The sequence below is a fragment of the Cornus florida genome, unplaced genomic scaffold (genome assembly GCF_030987335.1).
Source record: "Cornus florida cultivar Cherokee Brave unplaced genomic scaffold, ASM3098733v1 CherokeeBrave_3.0.0_Hap2_Chr10, whole genome shotgun sequence".
Classification (NCBI taxonomy): Eukaryota; Viridiplantae; Streptophyta; class Magnoliopsida; order Cornales; family Cornaceae; genus Cornus; species Cornus florida.
In genome coordinates, this window is record NW_026775580.1 from 109,427,444 (window position 1) to 109,450,593 (window position 23,150).

The window sequence follows — 23,150 nt, forward strand, 5'->3', positions numbered from 1 at the left end:
GGTTGCCCCACTGAACCAAAAGATCTAACACCACTATTGAGTTTGATCAAGCTTTCCAGTGCTCTATCTCTGTTCTTAAGCTTGAACATCGTTCTCCGTGGACCCAATTGGGAGTTTGATGGTTTGGTTTGGATGAAGTGGGCGGTGTTTGTGAACATTCAGATTGTGCACCATACATTTAGAAATGATAGTGAGATCATGTTGTTACTGTTGTTAGGCATAGAAGAAGCCAAGTAATTGAACTTGGAAGAGAATATTTGTCTCTATTTATTTATTTTTTATTCTGGGCCTACATTTGTCCTGCCCAAAGCCAGGCCCAAAGTAAAGTCCATGTCTTTTCCGGCGGTGAACCACCTTTTTCAGTTTTTAAAAGATTCTGTTTGCATCAAATGTGATATCAACATTTATTTATTCATCTGTATATGTGTTCTAAGAGTGTTTATTCATCTGCATTGGAATTCAAAACCTTGATCATTATAAAGGGGGTTATTGATATAGACCCCTGGTAAGAACTAAGAAGAAACCAAAGCTAATTATTTTTGGCAACACTGCAATTATGATATACTCCACATTTATTGCAGAATGAGATGTCATATTTTGCTGCTCAGTTTTAATAAAACAAGCTTTTTGGAAAATACATTAGAGCCAGTCATAGAATGTCAATCAGTCAGTTACTTGCCAAATAGCAATAGCATAAGATTCAGGTTAAAGCAAAGAAGAGGAAATTAAGAGCAATATGCGAGTTGGAGCACATGGCTTTGTACAGTTGTACATATGATTCCTCATTTGGCTTATTATTATTTCGGTTAGTTATGTTCCATTACTTTACGAATGAACATCCCCTGTTTTCTTTGGCATGTACATTTTTCTGTTGGGGGGTGGGGTGGGCGTTGTAAACAGCTAATGAAGGTACCCTTTTGTCCTTTGGTAGAAGGTGTATGAATTCCCTTTTATTTATAACTTAATTTTTAGTGATGTTCCATGATTCTTATCCAAACTAACACAACATTACATTTTTTTCCCTTCAACTTGCGGACAAATTTTCAGGATCCTAAACGTAAGGTTCATAAACCGGTGAAAGGTGTGTTAAGATTGGAAATTGAAAAGCTTCAAGCTGGCCTTGTTGACTTTGAAAATATTTCTGAAAGTGGCAGTGTGACAAATGATTCTGTTGATCCTGGGGACCGATTTACTGATTCCACATTCACAAGATGCCCCAGTAATGGATCTGATGGGCCTCATAATGGCGATTCCAAGTGGAATTTCATTGATGGGAAAGAAATTAACCGAAATGGATCAGTTGCTCATGCAAATCCTGATTTCAGTGCTGATGATGTAAGTATTACACATTTCGTATGTTATTGGTACGAGAACAAGGATATATTGTTGGATTATTAGTTGTTGATTTGTTTTCTTTTATGATATATATATATTTTTAATTTTATTTATTTTCATTTAGGAATACGGGCTTTAATTGGTTGATTTTGTAATTTTAGCTGTCCTATGATCTGCTGGTGGAATTTATGTTTTAATAATGCAAATACCTATGACAATGAATAGTAAAAGAGATAGGTTCTGGTTTTGAATATCAAATAGTAAGATAGTTTTAGGAAGAAGTTTTATTAATTGATTTTTGATGATTTATTCTATCTACACAACTTATAATTATAGTTGGTCAGTTTTGTGATTTTGACATGTTGTCCAGTAAATGTTCACTCATTTATCACTCACCTATTCAGAAATTTGGTTGATAAACTTGCAGTTCCATGCTTTCGACTTCCGCACCATGATTAGAAATGAGCCTTTCTTGGAGCTTTTTCATTGTCTCTATGTCTATCCCTTGACTGTCAGTTTGAGTAGGAAAAGGAATTTGTTCATACGTGTTGAACTCAGAAAGGATGATTCAGATGTTCGTAGACAGCCTTTGGAGGTAAATTGATATTACACAATATTTCAGAAGCAGTTTGTTTTTTAGACCTTGTCTTAATTATATATACACCCACGCAAACATATGGTACTCTTTGATTAGGCAATGCATTCAAGGGAACCGGGTGTGTCAATTCAGAAATGGGCACACACACAAGTTGCTGTTGGCGCTAGGGTCGCTTGCTATCATGATGAAGTTAAAGTTTCACTCCCTGCTATTTGGACACCATTGCATCACCTTTTATTCACTATCTTTCACATCGACCTTCAAACAAAACTGGAAGCTCCAAAGCCAGTAAGTTCTCTTCTGTTATTAGTGTTAAAAAGATCCCAGTATGCCATACTGTTATCTTTCTTTTGTGTTCAAGTTAGCAAAACACTTCTGTTAGTATTGTGGGACTGCTTTGTTTATCTTAACTTTTTAATCTATTGAAGTGGCTGTTCTATCCATTCCCTTTTGCAGGTGGTAATTGGTTATGCAGTGCTTCCATTATCTACACACTCTCAGTATGTTTTAGTCAGAATTTCCCCCTAATATGTTTGAATAAGTTTTGGAAACTCAATTATTATTAGTTTATTATGTACACTAAATTGGCTGCTATTTCTTTTGTATATTTTTAATTGTGTATTGCCTTGGATAAATGTGTTGCCGCCTGACTAGCTGATTTATTAACTGATAGTACTCATGTTTGCATTGAGTTGGTGGCTCAGCCTTGCCAAGCAACAGTCTTGCCTTAGTAGTGGCTAAATTGTTTGCTTTGGACTTTATTACTTTACCAACCCTGTTTTAGTTAAGAATAGATGGAAAGCAGTAGTACTCTTGCAAGCCTGTTGTAGTTAGTTTATAGTTGCCGGAGAAGACTAATGATTTGGAAATTTATATTCAATCGCAATATCTGAAACATGATGCACTTTCATCCAAAAATGCAAATTGTACAACACGAATCTACTCAACTAATCTTTTTCCCAACTATTCAAGGTCAGCTACAGGGACTTTATTTTCTCATTCCAGTCTTTCCAAGGCGATAGCCTCAGTTAAATCAGATATTGTTACATCTCTCCTAACTATCTCTACCCATGTTAGTTTTTCATCTTCCCCTTCCCCTATGTACCCTACCCTCTATAAGGACCACACCATTTTCCTAAGTTCCTAACCGGTGCTGTTATTGACCATTGTTGGACATTGCCAAACCATCTTAATTAAATTTTCCTCATTTGATCTCTAATAGTGCTAAAATCGCAAAATTAAAAATTTTAAAAATTTCTTACTGTTCTTGCATTTGTTTGCCCTCAGAGACTTAATGTATCATGATTTGGTGGTTTTTGTATGGCACCAGTAGTTTTCATCTACGCCTTTCTTGGAAGGAAGACAGTGGTTGCAGTTCTGCAAATGGGATGAGGGGTTCTTTCAAAAGAAGGCCAAAATTGCCAAGCAAGGTAGATAGTTCACCTAGATGTCTACAGGGGAGGGAACCGTGATGGTTTTCTTATGCACCGCCGTAATCGTTTCTTGGTGTCAATCAAGCCTACTTTTAAATGACCTGAAATGTATGAAGTGCTCATAGAGAGTTTATGTAGTTTGCAAAGAATTATAAACCCCATGGACATTCTTAGAAAGATGATATGAAAATTCGTTTTTAATAGGCCTTAGCTCATAGCTGAGGGGCTGAGGTCCAATGAGCTGTTGCCTTGGGGGGTTTGGGCTTGAGACTTAATTTGATTAAAAGTGAGTTGATTCATGTTGGAGGTTAATAATGTGATGAATGTTTCAATCAGCACAAGTTGCATGGTTGGGAATCTTCCAGTTACCTTCTCAGCTCTTTCCTTTGGGTTTGGCATTTGAAACAAGAGCAGTTTGGGATTTGGTTATACTGATATTTCAAAGATAGGATTGGGCATATTGGAAGAAGGTGGGGATAACAATTTGTGTTAATGGGTCGTGTTCGTCTTCTCGAAAAAAGGATATTCTGTTACACAGGTCATCCCGAACACGGATCATTTACTAAAAAAGTTAAAACATCCTTGATACGAACACACCCGTTTATTAAATAGATAACACAATACTATCCGTGTAACCTGTTTCATTAACATGTCATATAACCTTTAACAGTACTGGACTTGTTTAACTATGAAATACTCCCTCCGTCCCATATTAGTTGTCAATTTTTTCATTTTAGGTGTCCAAAATTAGTTGTTAATTTTGAAAAGTCAAACTAATTAAATGCAATATTTTCATAATTACCCTTCAATCTTTCAACTTGTGTTTTATATATTTAAAGTTTAAAGGACAACTTAGTAATTTAAAAAGGGGACAATGCATTAATTGCATGTCCTCTTAAAAAGTTAGAAAACCAAAGATTGACAACTAAAATGGGACGGAGGGAGTATAAATATAGATAAAAAAACAAATTATGAAATATTAAATTAAGAATTATAAATTATTCATTTTCTCTAAATAAATTACACAACTAACCAAGAGTTGTGCTACAGTATCGTACTGATTAAACTATCTTATTGCCTTCTTATGAGAAGTGATTTGAGTCTCTAGAGTAGCCTTCATTCCAGAATATGGAGAAATTATTAGATAGTCTCGCACCATAGGCCACTTGCTGGTCTGGTCCAATTAAAACCCATGTTCAGGTTTCTTTGTAATATCTTATTGAACTCTCATGGGTCTACTTTTCTTAGTTGAAGAGTTTGATTGAACTGGACCACCAAGTGACCTATGGTCCTGGACTATCTAATCATTTCTCCTGAATATGGGCAAATAGCATATTTTGACGTATTTGAGTAAGTATATGATCCCAATGATATCAGACTGATATTTATTTATTCAATTGATATTTAGCGACTATATATATTATATATATTCTTACTTATCAGAAACATTTTGGGTTTTTATTTTGGGGTTATATTTATGAATGCTTTTGGGGGTAGAAAAATTTGTTATGTTGAAATGGGCTACAGGTTGATTCGGGTTGACTTGACACGATTACTTAAACGTGTAGAATTGGGTTAACGGATTGAGTCTCCAAAATCGAACACGACACAATTAGTTAAAGTGGTTACCTGGTTCGCACATTATAACACATCTGATTAAGGTCAATCGAAACCCACTAATGTTGTGATAGACTCATGTGGTTTGATAGGTCATGTCAAATTTTGCTTCCCCTGGAAGAATGCAATATTTTACCGGGGAACTGGGGGGAAAGGAAAACCTTTCATGTCTACTCTCTATTATTGTGGTATAAAGGTTAGAGATGTTTCAGAGAAATTTTCTCTGTTTGAGTTTGATAAACTGTATACTCCCTTAAAAGAGCACTTTGAGTATTAGGAAATTGAGTCATTTCAATCAAGCTTTTATTTAAATGGCTATGTGGCTCCAGTTTGAATAGGGTAGCCTATGGTGAAGGGTGGAAGTTTGGATGTATGAAATTGGAGGGTAATGAGGTGTCAAATAAAGTTTAGAGCTCTTTCCGAGAGGGGATGAGCAGGGGGTGCAGTTTAGGCTTGATTTTTGGTGTGTTGGTGATGCTTTGAAGATCCTCTCTCTTTAGAGAGCAGATATGGATTTGTTGCGGATTACATGAGTTTTTCTAATTGTGGAGTGATTTTGGATTCCTAATTCACCAGCATACTAATGTTGTCCTCTTTCAATATATCCTTATTAATCAAAGGTATTTTGTTGTTAGCAAGGTGTCTGCCAGTGTACTTTGCTTTGTTGATTTGCTTGTGATTTATAATATTTAGTTTTGTGCTTTTGCTTGGTATCATCATTTTATTCTTAATTTTTAATGAATGCACATCATTCTTTATGAATTTGTGTGTTTCCAAGTAAACCATTGCGGGGCTTAAGCTTAGTTGTTTTAGATATTCTTTTATTGTTATTGTATTAGCTTTCAGGACTATTATCTGTGAAATATCTAAAAGTTCTACTTATCAAAAAAGGAAAAAGAAAAAAAGAAAAGAAATATCGAAAAGTGGTAATGTGCTGCATTTTGCTGTTGCTATATCTCTATGACTTGCCCTGGGCTAGCCCTATAGTTCTCTATGACATCTATGTTGGATTCGCCTGATACCCTCGGCTAGTACCTATTATTGAAAATTACCGAGTGCGATCTATCACTAGAATTTAATTTTTTGCTGGGATTTGTATTTTATTTATTTATATTTTACTTAGTAGATATACCAACTCTTTTTGCTTCTCTGTTACTAAAAAAATTGTTTATAAAAGGCTTCGGGTAGTGATTTTACTTATCGTTTTTCTTTAACTGTTCAAACTTGTGTGATACTTGTGATTCATCCAGGTTGCGATCTGAAATCTCTTTACCAATCATGAGAGAGCTGGTTCCACATTATCTTCAAGATACTAGCAAGGTATATATGAACATCATCTTGACTGTATAATATCTATGTCAGGCCTTTCCATACTGCAATTTTCTGGTATAATTTTTGTCTCTTGATTTAATACCTATATTCTGTTTGCCTTTTTAACTTTTTGGATTCCTGGTACAAGTTTTGACAAAAGTCTTAACTAAATTATCATGGGGGAGATACCTCAGAGTTGGAACCAATTTTTTCTTCTCTCTTCTTCTTCTTCTTCTTTTTATTTTTTTTACTTAAAATGTATGTTTCAATACGGATTTGAGAATGAAAATAAGTGTCAATGCAACTATTAATGTGATTATTCCAACTATGTGGATTCATATCTCTTTTTATAATTTTTCTCTTGTTTGGGTTATTGAACTGTCTTTTTTCTCCTGTAATTTCTGTTACAGGGGAAATAGGTTGGCTGCTGAAGTTGGTTGGAAGCCCATAGATCTTAGTGTAGCATAGTTTTAATCTTTATTAATTTTAATCGATGATCGCATGCTAATATTGCAGTCATATGTTTGGTTTGTTTATTTATTTATTATTATCTGACATTGCCATTTTATCTTTTGGATTATTCAAAAGGAGCGGCTGGATTACTTGGAGGATGGAAAAAATGTCTTTAGATTGCGCTTGAGACTATGTTCTTCCTTACATCCCATCAGCGAGCGCATTAGAGATTTTTTTCTCGAGTATGATAGACACACTCTTCGCACAAGCCCTCCTTGGGGATCTGAACTTCTTGAGGTAATATTTTTATGCTATTTTAGCTTCTCCATTTTTCTTATAAATGCTCATCTTTTATAACACGGTTCATTTAGCAACTGTTTCCGTTTTGCGTTTCTGTTTTCATCCGAAACAGAACCAACGTTTTTGTTTTGGAGTGTGTTCATTTGTGATTGGAAGCATGTTTGGTAACTTCAAATTTGTTACAAACATTTTTGAATCAAAAACATGGAAGCATGTTTGGTAAAAAAGTGTTGCACGATTAACCAAATGGCTAGTTAAAAAAGTCCTGCTACAGTGTTTTTGCTATAGTGCGAAACCATTAAGAAACTTTAACTTGGTGTTTTCCTATTTGGGCCTCTTTTCAGCAACAAATGCTGTACTATTCAAATGGCAACAACCGGTTACCAAACGTGTTTCCGTGTTTTGCTTCACCACAATACACCACCCGCAACATGAAACACGCAACAAAAATGGTTGCCAAACAGGCCCTAAGCAATGCCCTACAGTTTCGTATTCTTTTCCATTTTCATCTGTTGTCTGGATCCTTCCAAATTGACCCTTATTCTGTAAAAGTTGTTGACATCATGCTTTCTGTGTATTAGAGGTTTGCATTTTCAATTTTATTATAGAATGATTTGAGGTGTGAAATTGTCTGATATTACCTCCATATATATTGCCTTAAAAAGCATGCTGTTTGATCATGAATTCTGATTTTGAGCTATTGTGGTAATCTGTAAGGGTTAATTGGCGAACCACTCTGAGTTCTCATTATTTCGAGGGAGAAATTATTATTTATACAAGTACCTTCTAGTTCTCTTCCTATTCGTTCCACAAATGTTGTGCCTTGAGACTCTTCAACATTATTTAGAATTCAATGAGGTCATCTCATGTTGTGCTTGTGTGCTTGATCAGTCCTATGAGTTCATTTCCCCCGTTCTGACTTCAGATGCATATTACTGGCTTTTTTGGGTTGAAATTTGTTTTAGTTTTGAAATTAGATTCTATTGCATGCATATTCCTTTGTTGTTGAAATGCCTTTTGTCTTCAGGTGCAGCCCCCTTCTAATTTTCTCACTTCTATGTATATATGTATTATCATCCTTAATATGATCTTCGGCATGTCATTTCGTAGCTCCATAAAATTTAACTCGGGTTTGTTATTCTCCTGGTTGTTGGTTATGCATATTGTACCATGATCTTTTGGAGTTTCGGGGATCCCCATACATTGTTCTTTCATTGGAAATTCGGTGTAATTATAGAACAATACATATGGCACTTCACTGCTGGTTGAAAAGTGGGGTGCACTTGTTCTGGCTTTTTTTCCCCCTATCAAAAAACAGAAATCTTGGATTACTTAAATATGATGAATGTTTTAGGGTAGGTGGGCTCATTAGATGGACTCAATGGAACAAATAATTATGAATTATATCTAATTTTGCTTGCAGGCCATCAACAGTTTAAAGAATGTTGATTCTACTGCACTGCTTCAGTTTCTTCAGCCAATCTTGAATATGCTTCTCCATCTTATAGGCAACGGTGGAGAAACTCTCCAGGTTCTATAAAATAATTCAGTTTCCTATATGATCTTGGGCATAATTTATTTTCATATTTGCTCTGCTTGTCTTTTACAGGGTGACTATTTTCCTTAATTTCTCGCAAAAATGTTTGGGAATTTAACTTGAGCTGTTCTCTGCCAAAGTTTTTATGTTTGGATTCAGGAAGTGTGTTCTTTGCAGTAAAATGGTGGTTTTATTTTCTTTTTCCTCTCCTTTTCAGGTTGCAGCCTTCAGAGCTATGGTAAATATTTTAACAAGGTATGCTTTTCGCTTATGGTTATGACTGTATGCAGTAAAAAATTATGTAGGATGGATGCTTTTCGCTTATGGCTACAACATGAATCATTATGTTAGAAGGATGCAGTAAAAAATGTTAGAGTTTTGATATACCAATGTCCAATGGTTTCAATCACTGATGGGGAAGTTTTTATATGTTTTTGGTGATTTTAACACTAGATCCTGATTCAGTTGAGTAACTGGTAAAAGGCTGAGATTTTGGAGGGATCAAAAATGTGGAATTTTTTATTTTATTTTATTTTATTTATTTTCCATTTGATTCCCTCTTATCTTTAGCTTTGAGTAAAGTAGCTCCAGACACCATTAGAAGGGCTTCGCTGCTTTGGTGTGCTTTGGCTTTTATCGAATGGTAGGGATATGGAGGAACTCCAAGACATGCTTTCTAATCGGAGTTAGAAGAGTGCAGATGGAGATGGGAGATGGTGCATTCCAAATTTCCAAATGAGAAGAATTTATTTGTTTTGATGCCTTTCTGAGAAACCTAATAATTCATACAAAAACAGCTAACCTGCAGAACTCATTTTGAATTTCGGCAGAACTTTTTAAGTTGTTTTTCTCTTGACGGACTGGAATTTTGAGCAGAATTGTTACAGCTGTTCAATGGTTTTGATGGGTACCATCTCAGGCTGCCGTTCCATTGTTTCTTCTTAAACTGGATGGTAGTGCAAGTGATATGCCTAATTGTAACCCATTGAGAGAAGAAAGGAGGAGGGGTGGTGGAGGAAAGGGTTGAGAGAGAAATTGGCATATCTGTGATATATGATTAGGAGCATTCCAACAATTTAACATGGGAAAGTCCAAATTGGGAAATGGGAAGTAATGCTGTTGCTTTTATATAATAGTTCGGGTAAATTTCTTTCTTTATCTCAGAAAAGTAGTTCTAAGACAAGAACCATCTTAATTGCACAAAAGTTCATATTTGAACTATATTAAAGTCACGGGATGCTAATGTGACCTGACAAATAAAAAATTTATGCAAAATAAGTTGATATGTAGCGGTTGCCTCTAGTTTTTAGTTTGTGACGATAAGAAATCTTGCTTTTTGTGCTAGTTTATGTATTTACGTATCCATATATGGGAATGGATTGGCCATTATTATTGTCCAACTCATTGGGCTTGATGAAAACCGTGTGCAATTGCTGTGGTTAATTTTATCAATCAGAACTCTTTTTCTATCATTTCATAGTATATGGAATTGTACTCTGTAGGGTGCAGCAAGAGTCGGTTGATGAAGCAGAAAGAAACCGTTTTCTAGTAAACTATGTTGATTTTGCTTTTGATGATTTTGGGGGTCGTCAACCACCTGTTTATCCTGGTTTGTCCACTGTTTGGGGAAGTTTGGCTCGCAGTAAGGTATTTATCTCTCACAGTTCATTATTTTGTCATGGTTCACACTGTATCGTCACCCTGATCTTTATGGTTACGGATGGATCTCATTTTTGTCATTTTGTAGTGGTGCTTTCCTCTTGTGGTTCTATGGGAGATGATTGTTTTTCTTGTGTTACTATATTCTTCAATAACAGTCATCTAATTCCATCGTTTTTTCACTCTAGTTTTTCTTTTCTTTCCTCCTTGTACCTCTACAAATGCTTTGTGGTGCTATCTTCAAGCATATTAAATATACTTCGTGTTCTCCATTTCCTGACTTGGTGGAATTTATTTATTTTTTTCGTTTAAATCAACAGCTTATGGCCAATTTATTGATGTCAAACCTATTTTGATGAACATGATAGCCATATTTGGTGGGTTAGGTCATGATAGTATCGAGAATGGATGCTGTTGTGATGTTTCGAGTGGAGGTGCAGGATGTGGTTGGTTGTTGGAGGTGTTTATCCACTGATGGTGCAGCTACAGTATGGTATGATGTGGTTTTTACAAAGATAGGTGTAACAATGCTAGTTCTATATTGGCAGCGTTTGCTGGTATAGGTGTGGAGGTTGTGGGTTGGTGGCGATGATTTTTCTTGAGACCCGAGCTGCGACATACTCTCTAATAGTCAGATGTACTGCATTTGGGGTTGACACAGTTTTGTTTTTTTAGTTTTCAAGGCTTCTTATGCAGTTCTATATTTCTATTTCTTTTTTTTTTTTTGCCTTTGTTTCATTTTTCAATTTTAATAATGTGCAAGCACTAGATACTTTTTGCATTTTTAATCTTTAAAACAACATGTTTTAAATACTTCATCCAGGCATGGTCTGATTGCCAAGGCCTATAATGGCCACTTTTCCTTCAATTTTATTTTTTTTATTTTCTTTTCCCCTTTGTTGATCGATTATTCAATCCTCAAGATCCATGAACTAAAGGCATTGACTAAGTTATGGTTTTTCTTTTCTTATTTTATTTTTGGATTCCTAATATGCTGCAAATAATTGGTTTTATGTATTTCAGTTGTGTATAGCATACTTAAATGTGTTGTATGTTTTGTGCTGTTGTGTGATAAAGATGTTTTGAAACTAGATACCCTATCATTGCATGTTGTGGTAATATATGTTTATTTTTATTTTACTCCATTTACTTTGTTTTCAACCTATGTTGTAGGCCAAAGGTTACCGTGTTGGGCCAGTATATGATGATGTCTTGGCAATGGCTTGGTTTTTCCTAGAATTAATTGTCAAGTCAATGGCATTGGAGCAAACTCGCTTGTTCTATCACAATCTTCCACTGGGTAAGTGTTTAATCCATGCATTTCTCTCATTATCTATAATGCAGAAAAGTTTTTTTTGGGTATAACAAATACAAGTATTTTTAAAATTTGCAGTTTTTTGCAGCAATTACTTGAAATAGTTGCGTTAATATTTACTGAAGTGCACATAATAAGTTTATTGTTGATTTGATTGAATGACATATTGGGATATGTTTGGGATGTTCAGGGATTATCAAATTCCTCTGCCCCCGGCCCCCCTTCTCAATGGATGTGTCACAAACCCCAGCATGATGAAAATTTACACAACCATTTCATGGAAAGGTTTCTTAGAAGAATCGAACACTCAGATCATCTATGCGTGATTACATTTTTTCCGGTTAAAAGATGGTACCATTTTCGTTATGCCCAAAAGAATTTTTGCAATCCATGTTTTCCAATCCTTCTGCCCCTTACACTGGAATATGGAATGTAGACTAAAGTCATCCATGTATATTGTATACAGAAAAGCGGTACTTTTAATCTAAGTGATCTTACCTCTATTAGGACAAAATTTACTGCCCCATGAACCAGGATGCTTTTCAGCCCTCTGAAGGACTTCATATTCCAGATATTTCTTGACTTAATCATGGAAGGAAGTTTCAAAGTGTAATCATTGGGCTTCTAGTACACCCTCCAAATTCTTGACAGTGGAAGATTAATGCACTCATTAGTACCTAAGACTGTTTTCTTGAGATTATTATTGAGCACAAAAATCTAGTGAGAAGCATCATTAAGCACTGTGCACTGAAGATGACTTTACATCCTGAGGGAAGTTTAATAAACTAGATTTGCTGGGTGGAATTTAGAATATTGATTTTTGTAAAAATTACAATCATTATTATTATTTTTTTTATAAGTAAGAATTTTATAAAAAACGCTCAAAAGGGGAGCGAATCCCATGGAAACAAAAGGCCACAAAAAGCCTCAAGCCTTCAAAGAGGCCAAAAAAATAACAATCTCCTCAACAGAACGATAATCTCTCCCTGAGACCCAACAAAAAAGAGTGGAAATAATAGAGAACTTAAGCGTAGAAATGGATTTCTCCTTGCCATCGAAATATCTCCGATTTCTCTCGAGCCAAATGCACCACCAAATACAGAGAGGGGTAGCCCTCCAAGCATCCCGGATGAGAGCCCCAACTGAGAAGCCTCTCCAAGCCTCAATCAACCCTCTAGAAGAATATGGCATAACCCAGGGGACCCCAAATAACCTAATCATCAAATCCCAACAATCTCTGGCCATACTGCAATGCAACAGAAGGTGATCCACAGTCTCCTCATCGCGTCGACACAAGTAACAGCGATTGATAACCACCTGATTTCTCCTTCTTAAATTATCTTGGGTTAAAATCCTACTCAAGACAGAAGTCCAAGCAAAGAAGGCCACCTTAAGGGGAGCTTTGGAGCGCCAAATGTTCGAAGGGAAAGGGCCACCCTCCCCAACAGAAAGGCACTTGAAAAAGGATCTCACCTCGAACCGACCCTTAGAGTGTGGACTCTAAAGCCAACAATCAGACTCCTCATGAGAGCTCACCTGACGATACAGTAACTCCAAAAAACGAGTGACCTCCTCAATTTCCCAATCCTGAAAATGCCTCCTAAACTGAACATCCCAAGTTACTCTTATGTTATCAAGATGATAACAATCAACCACCAAGGCCTGCCTGTCAGAAGCAATCCTGTAAAGCCGAGGAACAGAAAGAGCAAGGGGAAGCTCTCCACACCAAAGGTCTTCCCAAAATTTGATCCTCATACCATCCTTGATCCGAAAGCGAACATGATTACAAAAAACGTTCCAGCCCTTTTGAATGCAAGTCCAAACCTCCACACCCCTAGGACCACGCACCTTAGGAGAAACCACCCACCACTGATTTCCCCAAACTTGCTGGCAATAACTTTCTCCAAAGCCAATGCCTCTCAACCCCAAACCTCCAAAGCCATTTCCTAAGAAGTGCCCTATTAAAAGGCAACAACCTTTGAATCCCTAAACCTCCACTCCGAAGAGGATGGCACACTTGTTTCCATCGAACCAGATGATATTTGAACTCCTCTCCTCTCCCCCCCTAAAGAAAATTACGCTGCAAACATTCAATTCTCTCAGCCACCAAAGAAGGAATCTGAAAAAGGGAGATAAAATAGGTGGGAAGGCAAGAGAGAGTGCTCTTGATCAAAGTGACCTGCCCCCCTTTGGAGAGGTACTGCCTTTTCCAACCCGCTAGCCTCTTCTCAAATCTATCCATCACCGAATCCCTGCTCCCCACACATCTCGAAGGAGCACCCAGAGGCAAACCTAAGTAAGAAATAGGAAAAGAGCCAGTGCGACATCCAAGAATCTGAGCAAACATCTCGATATCAGGAACATCCCCAACCGGCACTAAAACACTCTTTCCGACATTCACTTTATGCCCAGAGACAACTTAAAACCAAATCAAAACGCATCTTAAATGTCTCAGTTGGGACGCATCCGTATCACAAAGAACCAAGGTATCATCCGCAAACATCAAGTGAGAAATCTCCACTTGACTAGCACCATCTCTACCCACTCGAAAGCCTCTCAACAATCCCAGCTTAACAGCCCTTTTCAACAACCTGCTAAGCGCCTCCATCACAAAAAGAAAAAGGAAAGGAGAAAGCAGATCCCCCTGTCTCGAGCCCCTGAACTAGAGAAAAACCCCTTCGGAACCCATTCACAAGAACAGAAAAGCGCGCACTAGAGATACAAAAAAGAACCCATCTCCTCCATCGCCCCCCGAACCCCATCCTCTCCATCAAGTAAATGAGGAAACTCCAACTCACATGGTCGTAAGCCTTCTTAATGTCTAGCTTGCACAAAACACTCGGCACCCCACTACTCAACCTGGAGTCCACACATTCACTGGCAATAAGAACATAATCCAAAATCTGACGGCCTCCCACAAAAGCATTATGAGAATCAGAGATGACGCCATCCAGAACCTTCCTCAGCTTAGAGGCTAAGACTTTAGAAATCAACTTGTAAAAACATCCCACCAAATTAATATGACGAAAATCCCTAGCATCCAGCGCACCTCCCTTTTTCGGAATGAGAGCAATGAAAGTGGCGTTCAAGCTCTTCTCAAAAGAGCCTCGAGCACGGTAAGCGTGAAAAGAGCCCATCACATCATCTTGGACCACCTCCCATCACTCCAAAAAGAACTCATGGAAAAACCATCTGGACCTGGGGCTTTATCCCCGTTACAGCTCTTCAAAGCAGACAAAACTTCCTTTTCAGAGAAAGGCACCTCCAGTAATGAACTCTCCTCGCCCGAAGTAGAGTCAAAATGGAACCCAGCCAGTAAAGGTCTCCACCCAACCGGTTCAGTGAACAAAACTGAAAAGAAATCAGCAAAACCTTTACAATTCTCCTCTTCCTTGAAAAACACCTCCCCATCCATCCAAATCCTCCCAATATGATTGCCTCTTTTGTGACCATTGGCAAGTTTATGAAAAAATTTCGTATTGTTGTCACCTTCCTTGAGCCACAAAACTCTAGACTTTTGCTTCCAAGATATTTCCTCCTTGACAGCAATCTCAGCAAACTCTGTCTGACACTCCACCCTCTTATGTTTCAAGGAATCTGTCAAAATACCCTGAACCTCCAATCTATGAATATCAACAATCTCAGAGAAAACCCTATTCTTCCTCCACGCAAGATTACCGAAAACCTCTTTGTTCCAGACTTTAAGATCATTCTTCAAAAAACGCAGCTTACCTGCAAGAGAGTGACTAGGGGTGCAAACAACTCCATACCCCACCCACCAAGAACGGACACGATCCAGAAAACCCTCAGTCCGAAGCCACATATTCTCAAACCTGAAAGGGGATCTTCTACTGCGCAGCCCACCATAATCCAACAACAATGGAACATGGTCAGACAAAGGACGAGCCAAAGTGGCCTCGACAACATCCGAAAAGTGCTCCTCCCAATCGCTCGACACAAGGAATCTATCAAGTCGAGAGAAGGTAGGAGGAGAACGACCACTAGACCAAGTGAAGGGCCCTCCCACCAAAGGCAGATCAATCAATCCAAAAACATCAATAAACTCCGAAAAAGACTCCATCTCGACCGTCCACCTACCACCCGACGACCTCTTAAACGGGGAACGAACAACATTGAAATCCCCGCTAATACACCAAGGCAAAGACCATCTCCTGCGAACCTCTCCCAACTTCTCCCAAAGCAAATGACGCACACTGTCCTCTGTAGGACCATAAATGCCAGAAAAAACCCAACGAAAATCATTCTCCAACACAGAGAAAATGCAAGAAGTAGAGAAAAGCGCAACCTGAGAGTCCATCATAGAGACCCACCGGTTATCCCACATCACAAGAACACCACCCGCAGAGCCAATAGCATCCAAAGCAAACCACTCCACAAATCTTCCTCCCCATAAGCTACGCACCAACAAATCCGTCATCGTCTCAATTTTTGTTTCTTGCAAACACACAACATGCCCACCCCCTTTATGAATCACCGCCTTCACCACTTTCCTTCTAGTCGGGTTATTGAGACCTCGGACATTCCATGAAAGAATTTGTTGCTTCGTAGGGAAACAACAGAGCAAACAGACTCACCCCTCCCTCCACAACCCTTCTCCCTAGAACCCTTGTTTCTTCTTTCATTAGTGACAAGTGCCGTTGAGCTCAACACTCCCCTCTCCTCCACCTCCACCGGAAGGCTCCCCCCACTCTCCCTACCACCCATTCTTTCCAAATGCTGAGAATTCAGAACCTCCAGAAATAGATTCGTCGCCGCCTCCATTCTACCTTCAAAAGAAACTCCCAACAATGAGCCATTCTCAAATCCTTTCTCCCTCACCCAACTCTCCTCTCTATCAGCCCTTCCTGAATCAAAACCAGCCCCATCCTCAAAAACCTCATCCGGATGAACAACAGCCAAAGGAGCAAAAAAATCAAAATTCGTCTCACTGCCATTCCACTGCCCCATCCCCAAATCCTAAAAAAAAGAACATGATCCACCATCCCCATCCTCAAAGACTGACAAGGGAGGGGAGAGACCAGCCAGCGGGGTCCCTTTTTCCTCAGCAGCCAAAGGCCCACTCATCCCACATTGAAAACCTTTTAAGGCTAAGTGAGTTCGCAACTCACTCAACAACACAGTCGCAGAAGCATCATCCAAACAAAATTTCAAATCACGCCCACCACACACTGTAACACTCTCACCCTTCTGAACCACAGACCGAGATGGACTCAATCCGTCAACCTGGAAATCCCCAAGAACATTCTTTCGCCCATTTTTCAAACCATCCTTTAAGTTCGAGGAAAGGTTGTTGGACAGAGAAGACACCGGCCTCAACAAACCCTCCGAGTAGGTCCTCGGAAAATCAGAAGAAAAAGAACGGGAAGAAGAAGAAGGACCCACAGGCGAAGAACAATTCAAAGAGACCAACTTACCCGGGAGAGAGTCTGAATTAGGAATCCATTTTTGTTTCTCCTTTCGGGTCCATTTTCTTCGCATGGCCAGGAGGAGGATCCTCTTCTTAAATCTCAGTCGGTGCCCCTGAGAATTAGACTTTGTACGCCGTCTGTCTTTGGAGAGTGATGAACCAGACAACTGAGATAGACCAACAACAGAAAGTGGTCCAAACCGGTTGGCCACATCCAGTCCAGAGCAAAAAGGCACGGGAACAATAGGCTTTGAACTTGGCCCACAGCCCAAAACAGTTGATGGACCATCCGAGCAAAAAGGGGCCGCCTCACCATTATCATTCCCACACATCATAGACCCATGAACCTTATTAAAGTTAGGCCCAGAAACTGGCCCAACAGGAAATGAGTCTTGACCCTGCACAACAATAGCCCCAACCGCTGGTCCAATCACTGGCCAGAAGCAAGCCCACCACCGCCTGAGCCCAAATCAACTTTCCTCGCCCCAATGCCAGAATTCAAATTGGGTACAGCTGTAACCCATTTGAAACGGTTGTCATTTTTGCGCCAACCACGTGGGTGGTCACCATCGCTTCCCCATCTATGCGCCCGTTGTGCGTGAAAGAACATCTGCTGCCTCTGCAAATCCCAGCGACCAAGATTCCAGCCACCAACCTTCGAGGAAGAATGGCTATCCCTCCTACGCTGAGTAAAGATCCTTCTAAAACAGGCAGTGTTGCGATCCCAATGCCTTTCTCTCCACTCCTTCCATCTCTGAAACTCCTCCATCCCTTTCTCACCCATGGAGACCCACCTCAACCACTCCACTTATTTCAGCAAGTGAGAACCATCACCCCTTCCAGACTGTCCGTCGTCGGGATGAGTTGTGGAAGAGTCTCCTCCCAAACGGCCACCTTATAGCAAAATTGGTCATCATGAATAAAAATGAAAGGCGGGCAAGCACAACCATCTGACACGGTAATCTGAACCCTCTCAGCATCAATGGATTCATCCGCATTTACCCAAATGAACCCTCCACACAAATCCCCAACCGTCACAAAAAGAGCATGGTTCCATAGGTGAAGAGGAAGGCCGTACAACGAAACTTTCTTCAGCCCTTTCATTTTTAACACCTCAGAGCTTCCCACCCTAAAATTCCACGAATCCACACAGAGAGTGGCCTTCCCCCAATCGCGGCGTCCCTCCTTGAGCACTCTCTCAGCCTCCACTTTAGATGGAAATTGAAAGAGAAGCAAAGAATCCGGCAAAGGCGAGACGACCACCACTGGCGAGACCTTCCAAGCGCGTGAAGCCCAAGTTGCAATCTGATCTCTATTCCCCACTTCTTTGTCAAATTTTCCTACCAAGCAAGTCTTTAAATCCTCCCTTCTCTTACCAACCGAGTCATCATCCAAGAAGATCGAGTTACCTCTGTAAGTGGAAGCAGACCTTGCGAAACCACCCTGAAACAAGCGAGGCAGTCGAGCGACTTCCAAGAAAGAACGCATGACGAGAGAAAAAAGAAACAAACAAGAAAAGTAGCAGAGGATTTCACCGGAGTAGATGACTCCGGTGACTGGTCGGAGCAGTAGGCTCAGGCCGCGTTAATTTAAGGGGAAAATCATTATTTCAACGTGTAATATCAAATCACCAACCATTTCCCTCTTTCAACTGAAAGAGGCAGTTCTATCCTCTATTAGTTTTTGTTAATTTAAGGGGAAAATCTTAATATTTACATTTTCCCCGTTTCTACTTAGCGGATCTATGTTTGTACCATCCAAATATCATCCTCAGAAAAGCAATTTTATAAAGCATAAGCATTGGCTTATCATGTAATATTTTTTACAAAGTTCTTTACCAGCAATCTGTCTTTTGGTTTTAACTATTGAACAATACTGATAAAAAAAATCTGTGAAGCATTGATTTTTTTTTTTTTTAAAAAGAAAAGAAAAATAAAATCTTTCCACTTGGTATTGAGTGTGTAAATTGGCTGGCCTGGTTGATGTCTCAGTTTGAATAGGCAATGCATATTGACTTTGTTCGTCCTCTCTATCACGGAAACTGCGAATTTTGAAGATGGTTGACAGTTCATCTTCCTTTTGCTTTTTTATTGTTCTACTTCCAGTCCTTATATCCTTAAACCCTTTGGGGAGTACAATGATTGACTTCTACGAGGTTTGGGGAACCAACTCATGATCTAAATTTTTCTGTCACTTTACAAACATAGAGAGCTTTAGATTGCAAAATATTGCAATTTTTTTCCATTTAAACAGTGAGATTCTTGTCATTTCTAAGCAGATCGTTTTTTTTTACCCCCTTTTAACATCTGTTATTGGAAAAGAAATATCCTTCTACTAGGTATCCAAATTAAAGACAAATCAAAATGATTGATGATGATTTATTTATTTATTTATTTTTATTTTTTTTTTGGTGTGATAATTTTAAACTTTATATGATTCATAATATTTGATTTTTTTCAGAAACGAATAATTAAATGAGGCAGACATACAGTGTTTTGTATAAATAGGGATATGGTTTTGTTGTTTGACTGATGTATTGTCATTAATCTTATATTTTACCATAATGTGCATAAATAATTATGATTTGGCATGATGATGCTTGTAGACTAAGTAGCATGTATACTTTAAATTTAAAATGGGTGCTGAGTCTGTTTCTGCCACAACATGGTTCTGACACAGTTCCCCACAACATGTTGCCATGGGTTGGAAGATCGCAGAGTTGCTGAGCCACACCTGCTTTTTATTCTTTTAATTGTGGACGAGGAGTATTTTTCTTCTGTTTTGATGAATGTTGAATTTTAATAGAATAAAAAACAGGAAAGGGGACGAGGACCCCAACTACCCATCGCTACCTAAGAGAAGAACCTGAAGAATGGAAAAAACCTAATTAATGGCTAATATAAAGGAATAACATAATAACTAACGTTGGTAATGATTCTTGTAACCTCTGAACTTGTTCAAACTGACCTGATAGTGTAGGCTTCACTACATCCACACAGATTTAGCAAACTTGCAGTCAAAGAACTTGAAACCCTACTAAAATCACATTCTTGGTTATTAACAGAATTGCATGCTTCTCTTTTTGTTGAAGTGTTGCACTGACAAAAGGGAAAATGTTGAGACTTTGAATTAGCTGTCAATCTGGTTTTGAAGTTCCTACTTTCTCCTGTATTGGAATGTCCCTTAATAGAATTGAAAACTGGGAAGAAGACAATGTTACCCAGCAATTCCGGAAGATGATTACCTACAAAAAGAAGAGAACCAACCCCAAAGCTAAGATTAGAGATTAACAACTCAACCATCAGGCATTGTCATATCACTAACATACTGCCACCTGTAAAAAATTTGTTCCTACTGAGAGGTTTGATTATTAGCAAAAAATTGCATTCTTTTCTTTGTTGAATTACTGATCTCATTCAATGCTATTTTATGACAAAAGAAAGCTGTTAAATCTGGTTGAGGTTTTACTTTTCATGTATTAAAGATGTTCTCTTGGCGGGCGATACTGTATTGATATATATATTATTTTATTTTTTATTTTATGCAATAGGTGAAGACGTTCCGCCAATGCAATTGAAAGAAGGTGTGTTCAGATGTATTATGCAATTATATGATTGCCTTATTACAGAAGTGCATGAGCGTTGCAAGAAAGGATTAAGCTTGGCGAAACGTTTAAACAGCAGTCTGGCCTTTTTTTGTTATGATCTCTTGTCCATCATTGAGCCTCGCCAAGTTTTTGAATTGGTATGCTTTCTATTTAATTTGAATTTCGTTTGCTTTTGTTTTTCCTTTTGGCATGAACTATAATGCATGTTACAGTAGTATGGAATTGACTCTGGATTAATATGGGTATGGTGCACAAAAATCAGCAAATTCATGGGATTTCAATTATAGATTCTGCGTTATCATAATATCGTTGTAGGATCTCTAAATTCACAAAGGATGGAAGTGTTGCATGTACTCAATTGCATAAGATATGCATGAACAAAAGCTTGCAAGCAATTATGTTGCTGCTGATACTCTTGTGAAAAGAAGATAGACTTTAGTTATGATGTCAATAACGAAGAGGGAATATTTTGAGTGTCATGGCAAAATCTATGGCGACGCGGAGTTATATGTGCTCAAGACTAATGTGTTGTTAGTAATGGTATAACTCCATATCTAAGCATCAATAAGAATTAGGGTTAATTACTATCAGATCCTTTAAGATTTTCTAAAATTATCCTCACATTAAAGTTTTGAAAAAATCACTCTGACACCCTTCTCAGAGGTTGAATCCGTTTGGTCAGTTTGCACCCATGGTAAAATTACAAAAATACCCGTACTATTATTATATTAACTGATTTAAGCAAAATATGTTGATCTTACTTATTTACCCTCTCACAATAGTTAATTACTAATCATTCATACTCTCTCTCATCTACCAAATCGAAACCCCCCCCCCCCCCCCCCCCCCCCCACCGGCACACCTTTATCTTTATCTCTATCTCTCCAGCATCACTGCTACTCTATGTCTCTCTCCACTTCCACTATAACCTAATAAGTATGACAAAAATTCTAACTAATTGCAGCGTTACCCACGAATTCCCTCCTCAGCAGAAATTGTTGGTGCAATTAGAATTCTGTATGCAACAAACTCAATTTCTCATTTCCCGTTTTGTCATCTCCACCCCTTATTTAATCAAGCCCCTAGATTTCTACCACAAAACGATCACTCCTTCCAAATACTATTATTCTATACTCTCTGTTTCTTGGATCATTATAGGCTTATTGTCATATTGCTCTAGTCCCACATCAGATATGTACGAGGAGGGTCATGGGCTTATAACGGCGGGTAGGCAGCACAACCTAATTAAGCTTTTGGGTTGGATGGAAAGTGATCAACCCGTTACACCTACTGTGGATCTCCATCGTTCGTTTCTTGGAAATTCCGATGATTGGTTTGGAGGTCCATTGGCTTGGCATAGAAACCCTAGTTTAGATAAAGACCAATATCAGCAAATCCATGGACAATGTCTGATTGAGGAATATGGTATGAACAAGGACTGTTTGCCCCTCCTATGTGTGAGTCGGGTAGTGTAGGGTATATGAGGATGATGGTTGATGAGATGGTATTAAGTTGTTTACTAATAGAAGTCACACGAATTCATCGAGATTCTAAGCGGAGAATAAGCAAAGTATTGAAGTTGATTCACGATCATGGTGGGGCTAATTCGGTGTTGGGAATGTTTTTCAAAGAGTGAAATGAATTAAATGCAAGTAAAATAATGTATCAATTTTTGTGTGTGTGTGTGTGTGTGTATTTAATTTTAAATATTGTAATTTAAATGTAAATTTAATATTTATATATATATATATTTAATTTTCAGTTATATATTAATTGTTAATTATTTATAATTAAATTATTAAACTTTTAAGGGTAATGTTGTTAGCAAGAGAGAAAGTGCTAATAATCTCTTTGTATATATGGGTTATCCGTAAGGATATTTTTGTCCAATGAAATTAAGTTAAAATGTTCATTTCATAAAGTTAATGGTTATTTACCTCATTTTGTTTTATACAAGGGCATTTTTGGGTTTAAGCAGTTATTCCTTTAACTGATCTAACAGTTGACTAACAACAGGGGTCGTCAAGGTGATTTTGGAAAACCTCAATGGAGGTTGTTTCAGAACTTTAGTCTGAGGGTAATTTCGCAAAACCTCAGGGGGGGGGTCTGAGAGTAATTTACTAAAAAAATCATATATCTTAATAGTGGTGCATGCGGCACCTAACTCGGGGGATAGATGGTAGGAACATATAACTAGAAGTACCACGTAAGGTTTTATTCATATACGGAGAGGCTCGTGTATTAGTATAACCATTTCCTAGTACGTTCTCTAAAGGAATCCAATGCTTTATGAGTTCGTTACCCCAAATAACTGAAGGTATATTTTCCGAAGTTGTGGTCTTTTTTGTGCATTCTTGGTACCCATGTCACTGAATATATATTTATCTGTATTTGGTGTGTCCAATTCACCACCCGACCACCGTTGATATTGTTGCACTGCCCTAGTGCAATGATGACAATGCATTAATGATTTGACTGCTGACGTGGTTATATCAAGGCACCTGATGATGAGAAGAAAATTAGAAATGAATGGAAGAGGGGTTTGTCCATATAGTCA

The 23,150-nt window shown here is 38.3% G+C and overlaps 1 protein-coding gene across 4 annotated transcripts in view; it reads left to right on the forward strand.

Moving 5' to 3' along the window:
* LOC132276984 (guanine nucleotide exchange factor SPIKE 1) overlaps positions 1 to 23,150 on the forward strand; it is a 49,454-nt gene that overhangs the window by 8,702 nt on the left and 17,602 nt on the right. For all 4 annotated transcript variants that reach the window (XM_059778661.1, XM_059778664.1, XM_059778662.1 and 1 more), the window contains exons 10-20: positions 1,048 to 1,335; positions 1,763 to 1,930; positions 2,030 to 2,221; positions 2,390 to 2,433; positions 6,234 to 6,303; positions 6,883 to 7,044; positions 8,471 to 8,578; positions 8,802 to 8,839; positions 10,087 to 10,231; positions 11,417 to 11,543; positions 20,537 to 20,730. In XM_059778661.1, the coding sequence (XP_059634644.1) occupies positions 1,048 to 1,335; positions 1,763 to 1,930; positions 2,030 to 2,221; positions 2,390 to 2,433; positions 6,234 to 6,303; positions 6,883 to 7,044; positions 8,471 to 8,578; positions 8,802 to 8,839; positions 10,087 to 10,231; positions 11,417 to 11,543; positions 20,537 to 20,730 (1,536 nt within the window). The remainder of the gene's footprint in view (positions 1 to 1,047; positions 1,336 to 1,762; positions 1,931 to 2,029; positions 2,222 to 2,389; positions 2,434 to 6,233; positions 6,304 to 6,882; positions 7,045 to 8,470; positions 8,579 to 8,801; positions 8,840 to 10,086; positions 10,232 to 11,416; positions 11,544 to 20,536; positions 20,731 to 23,150) is intronic.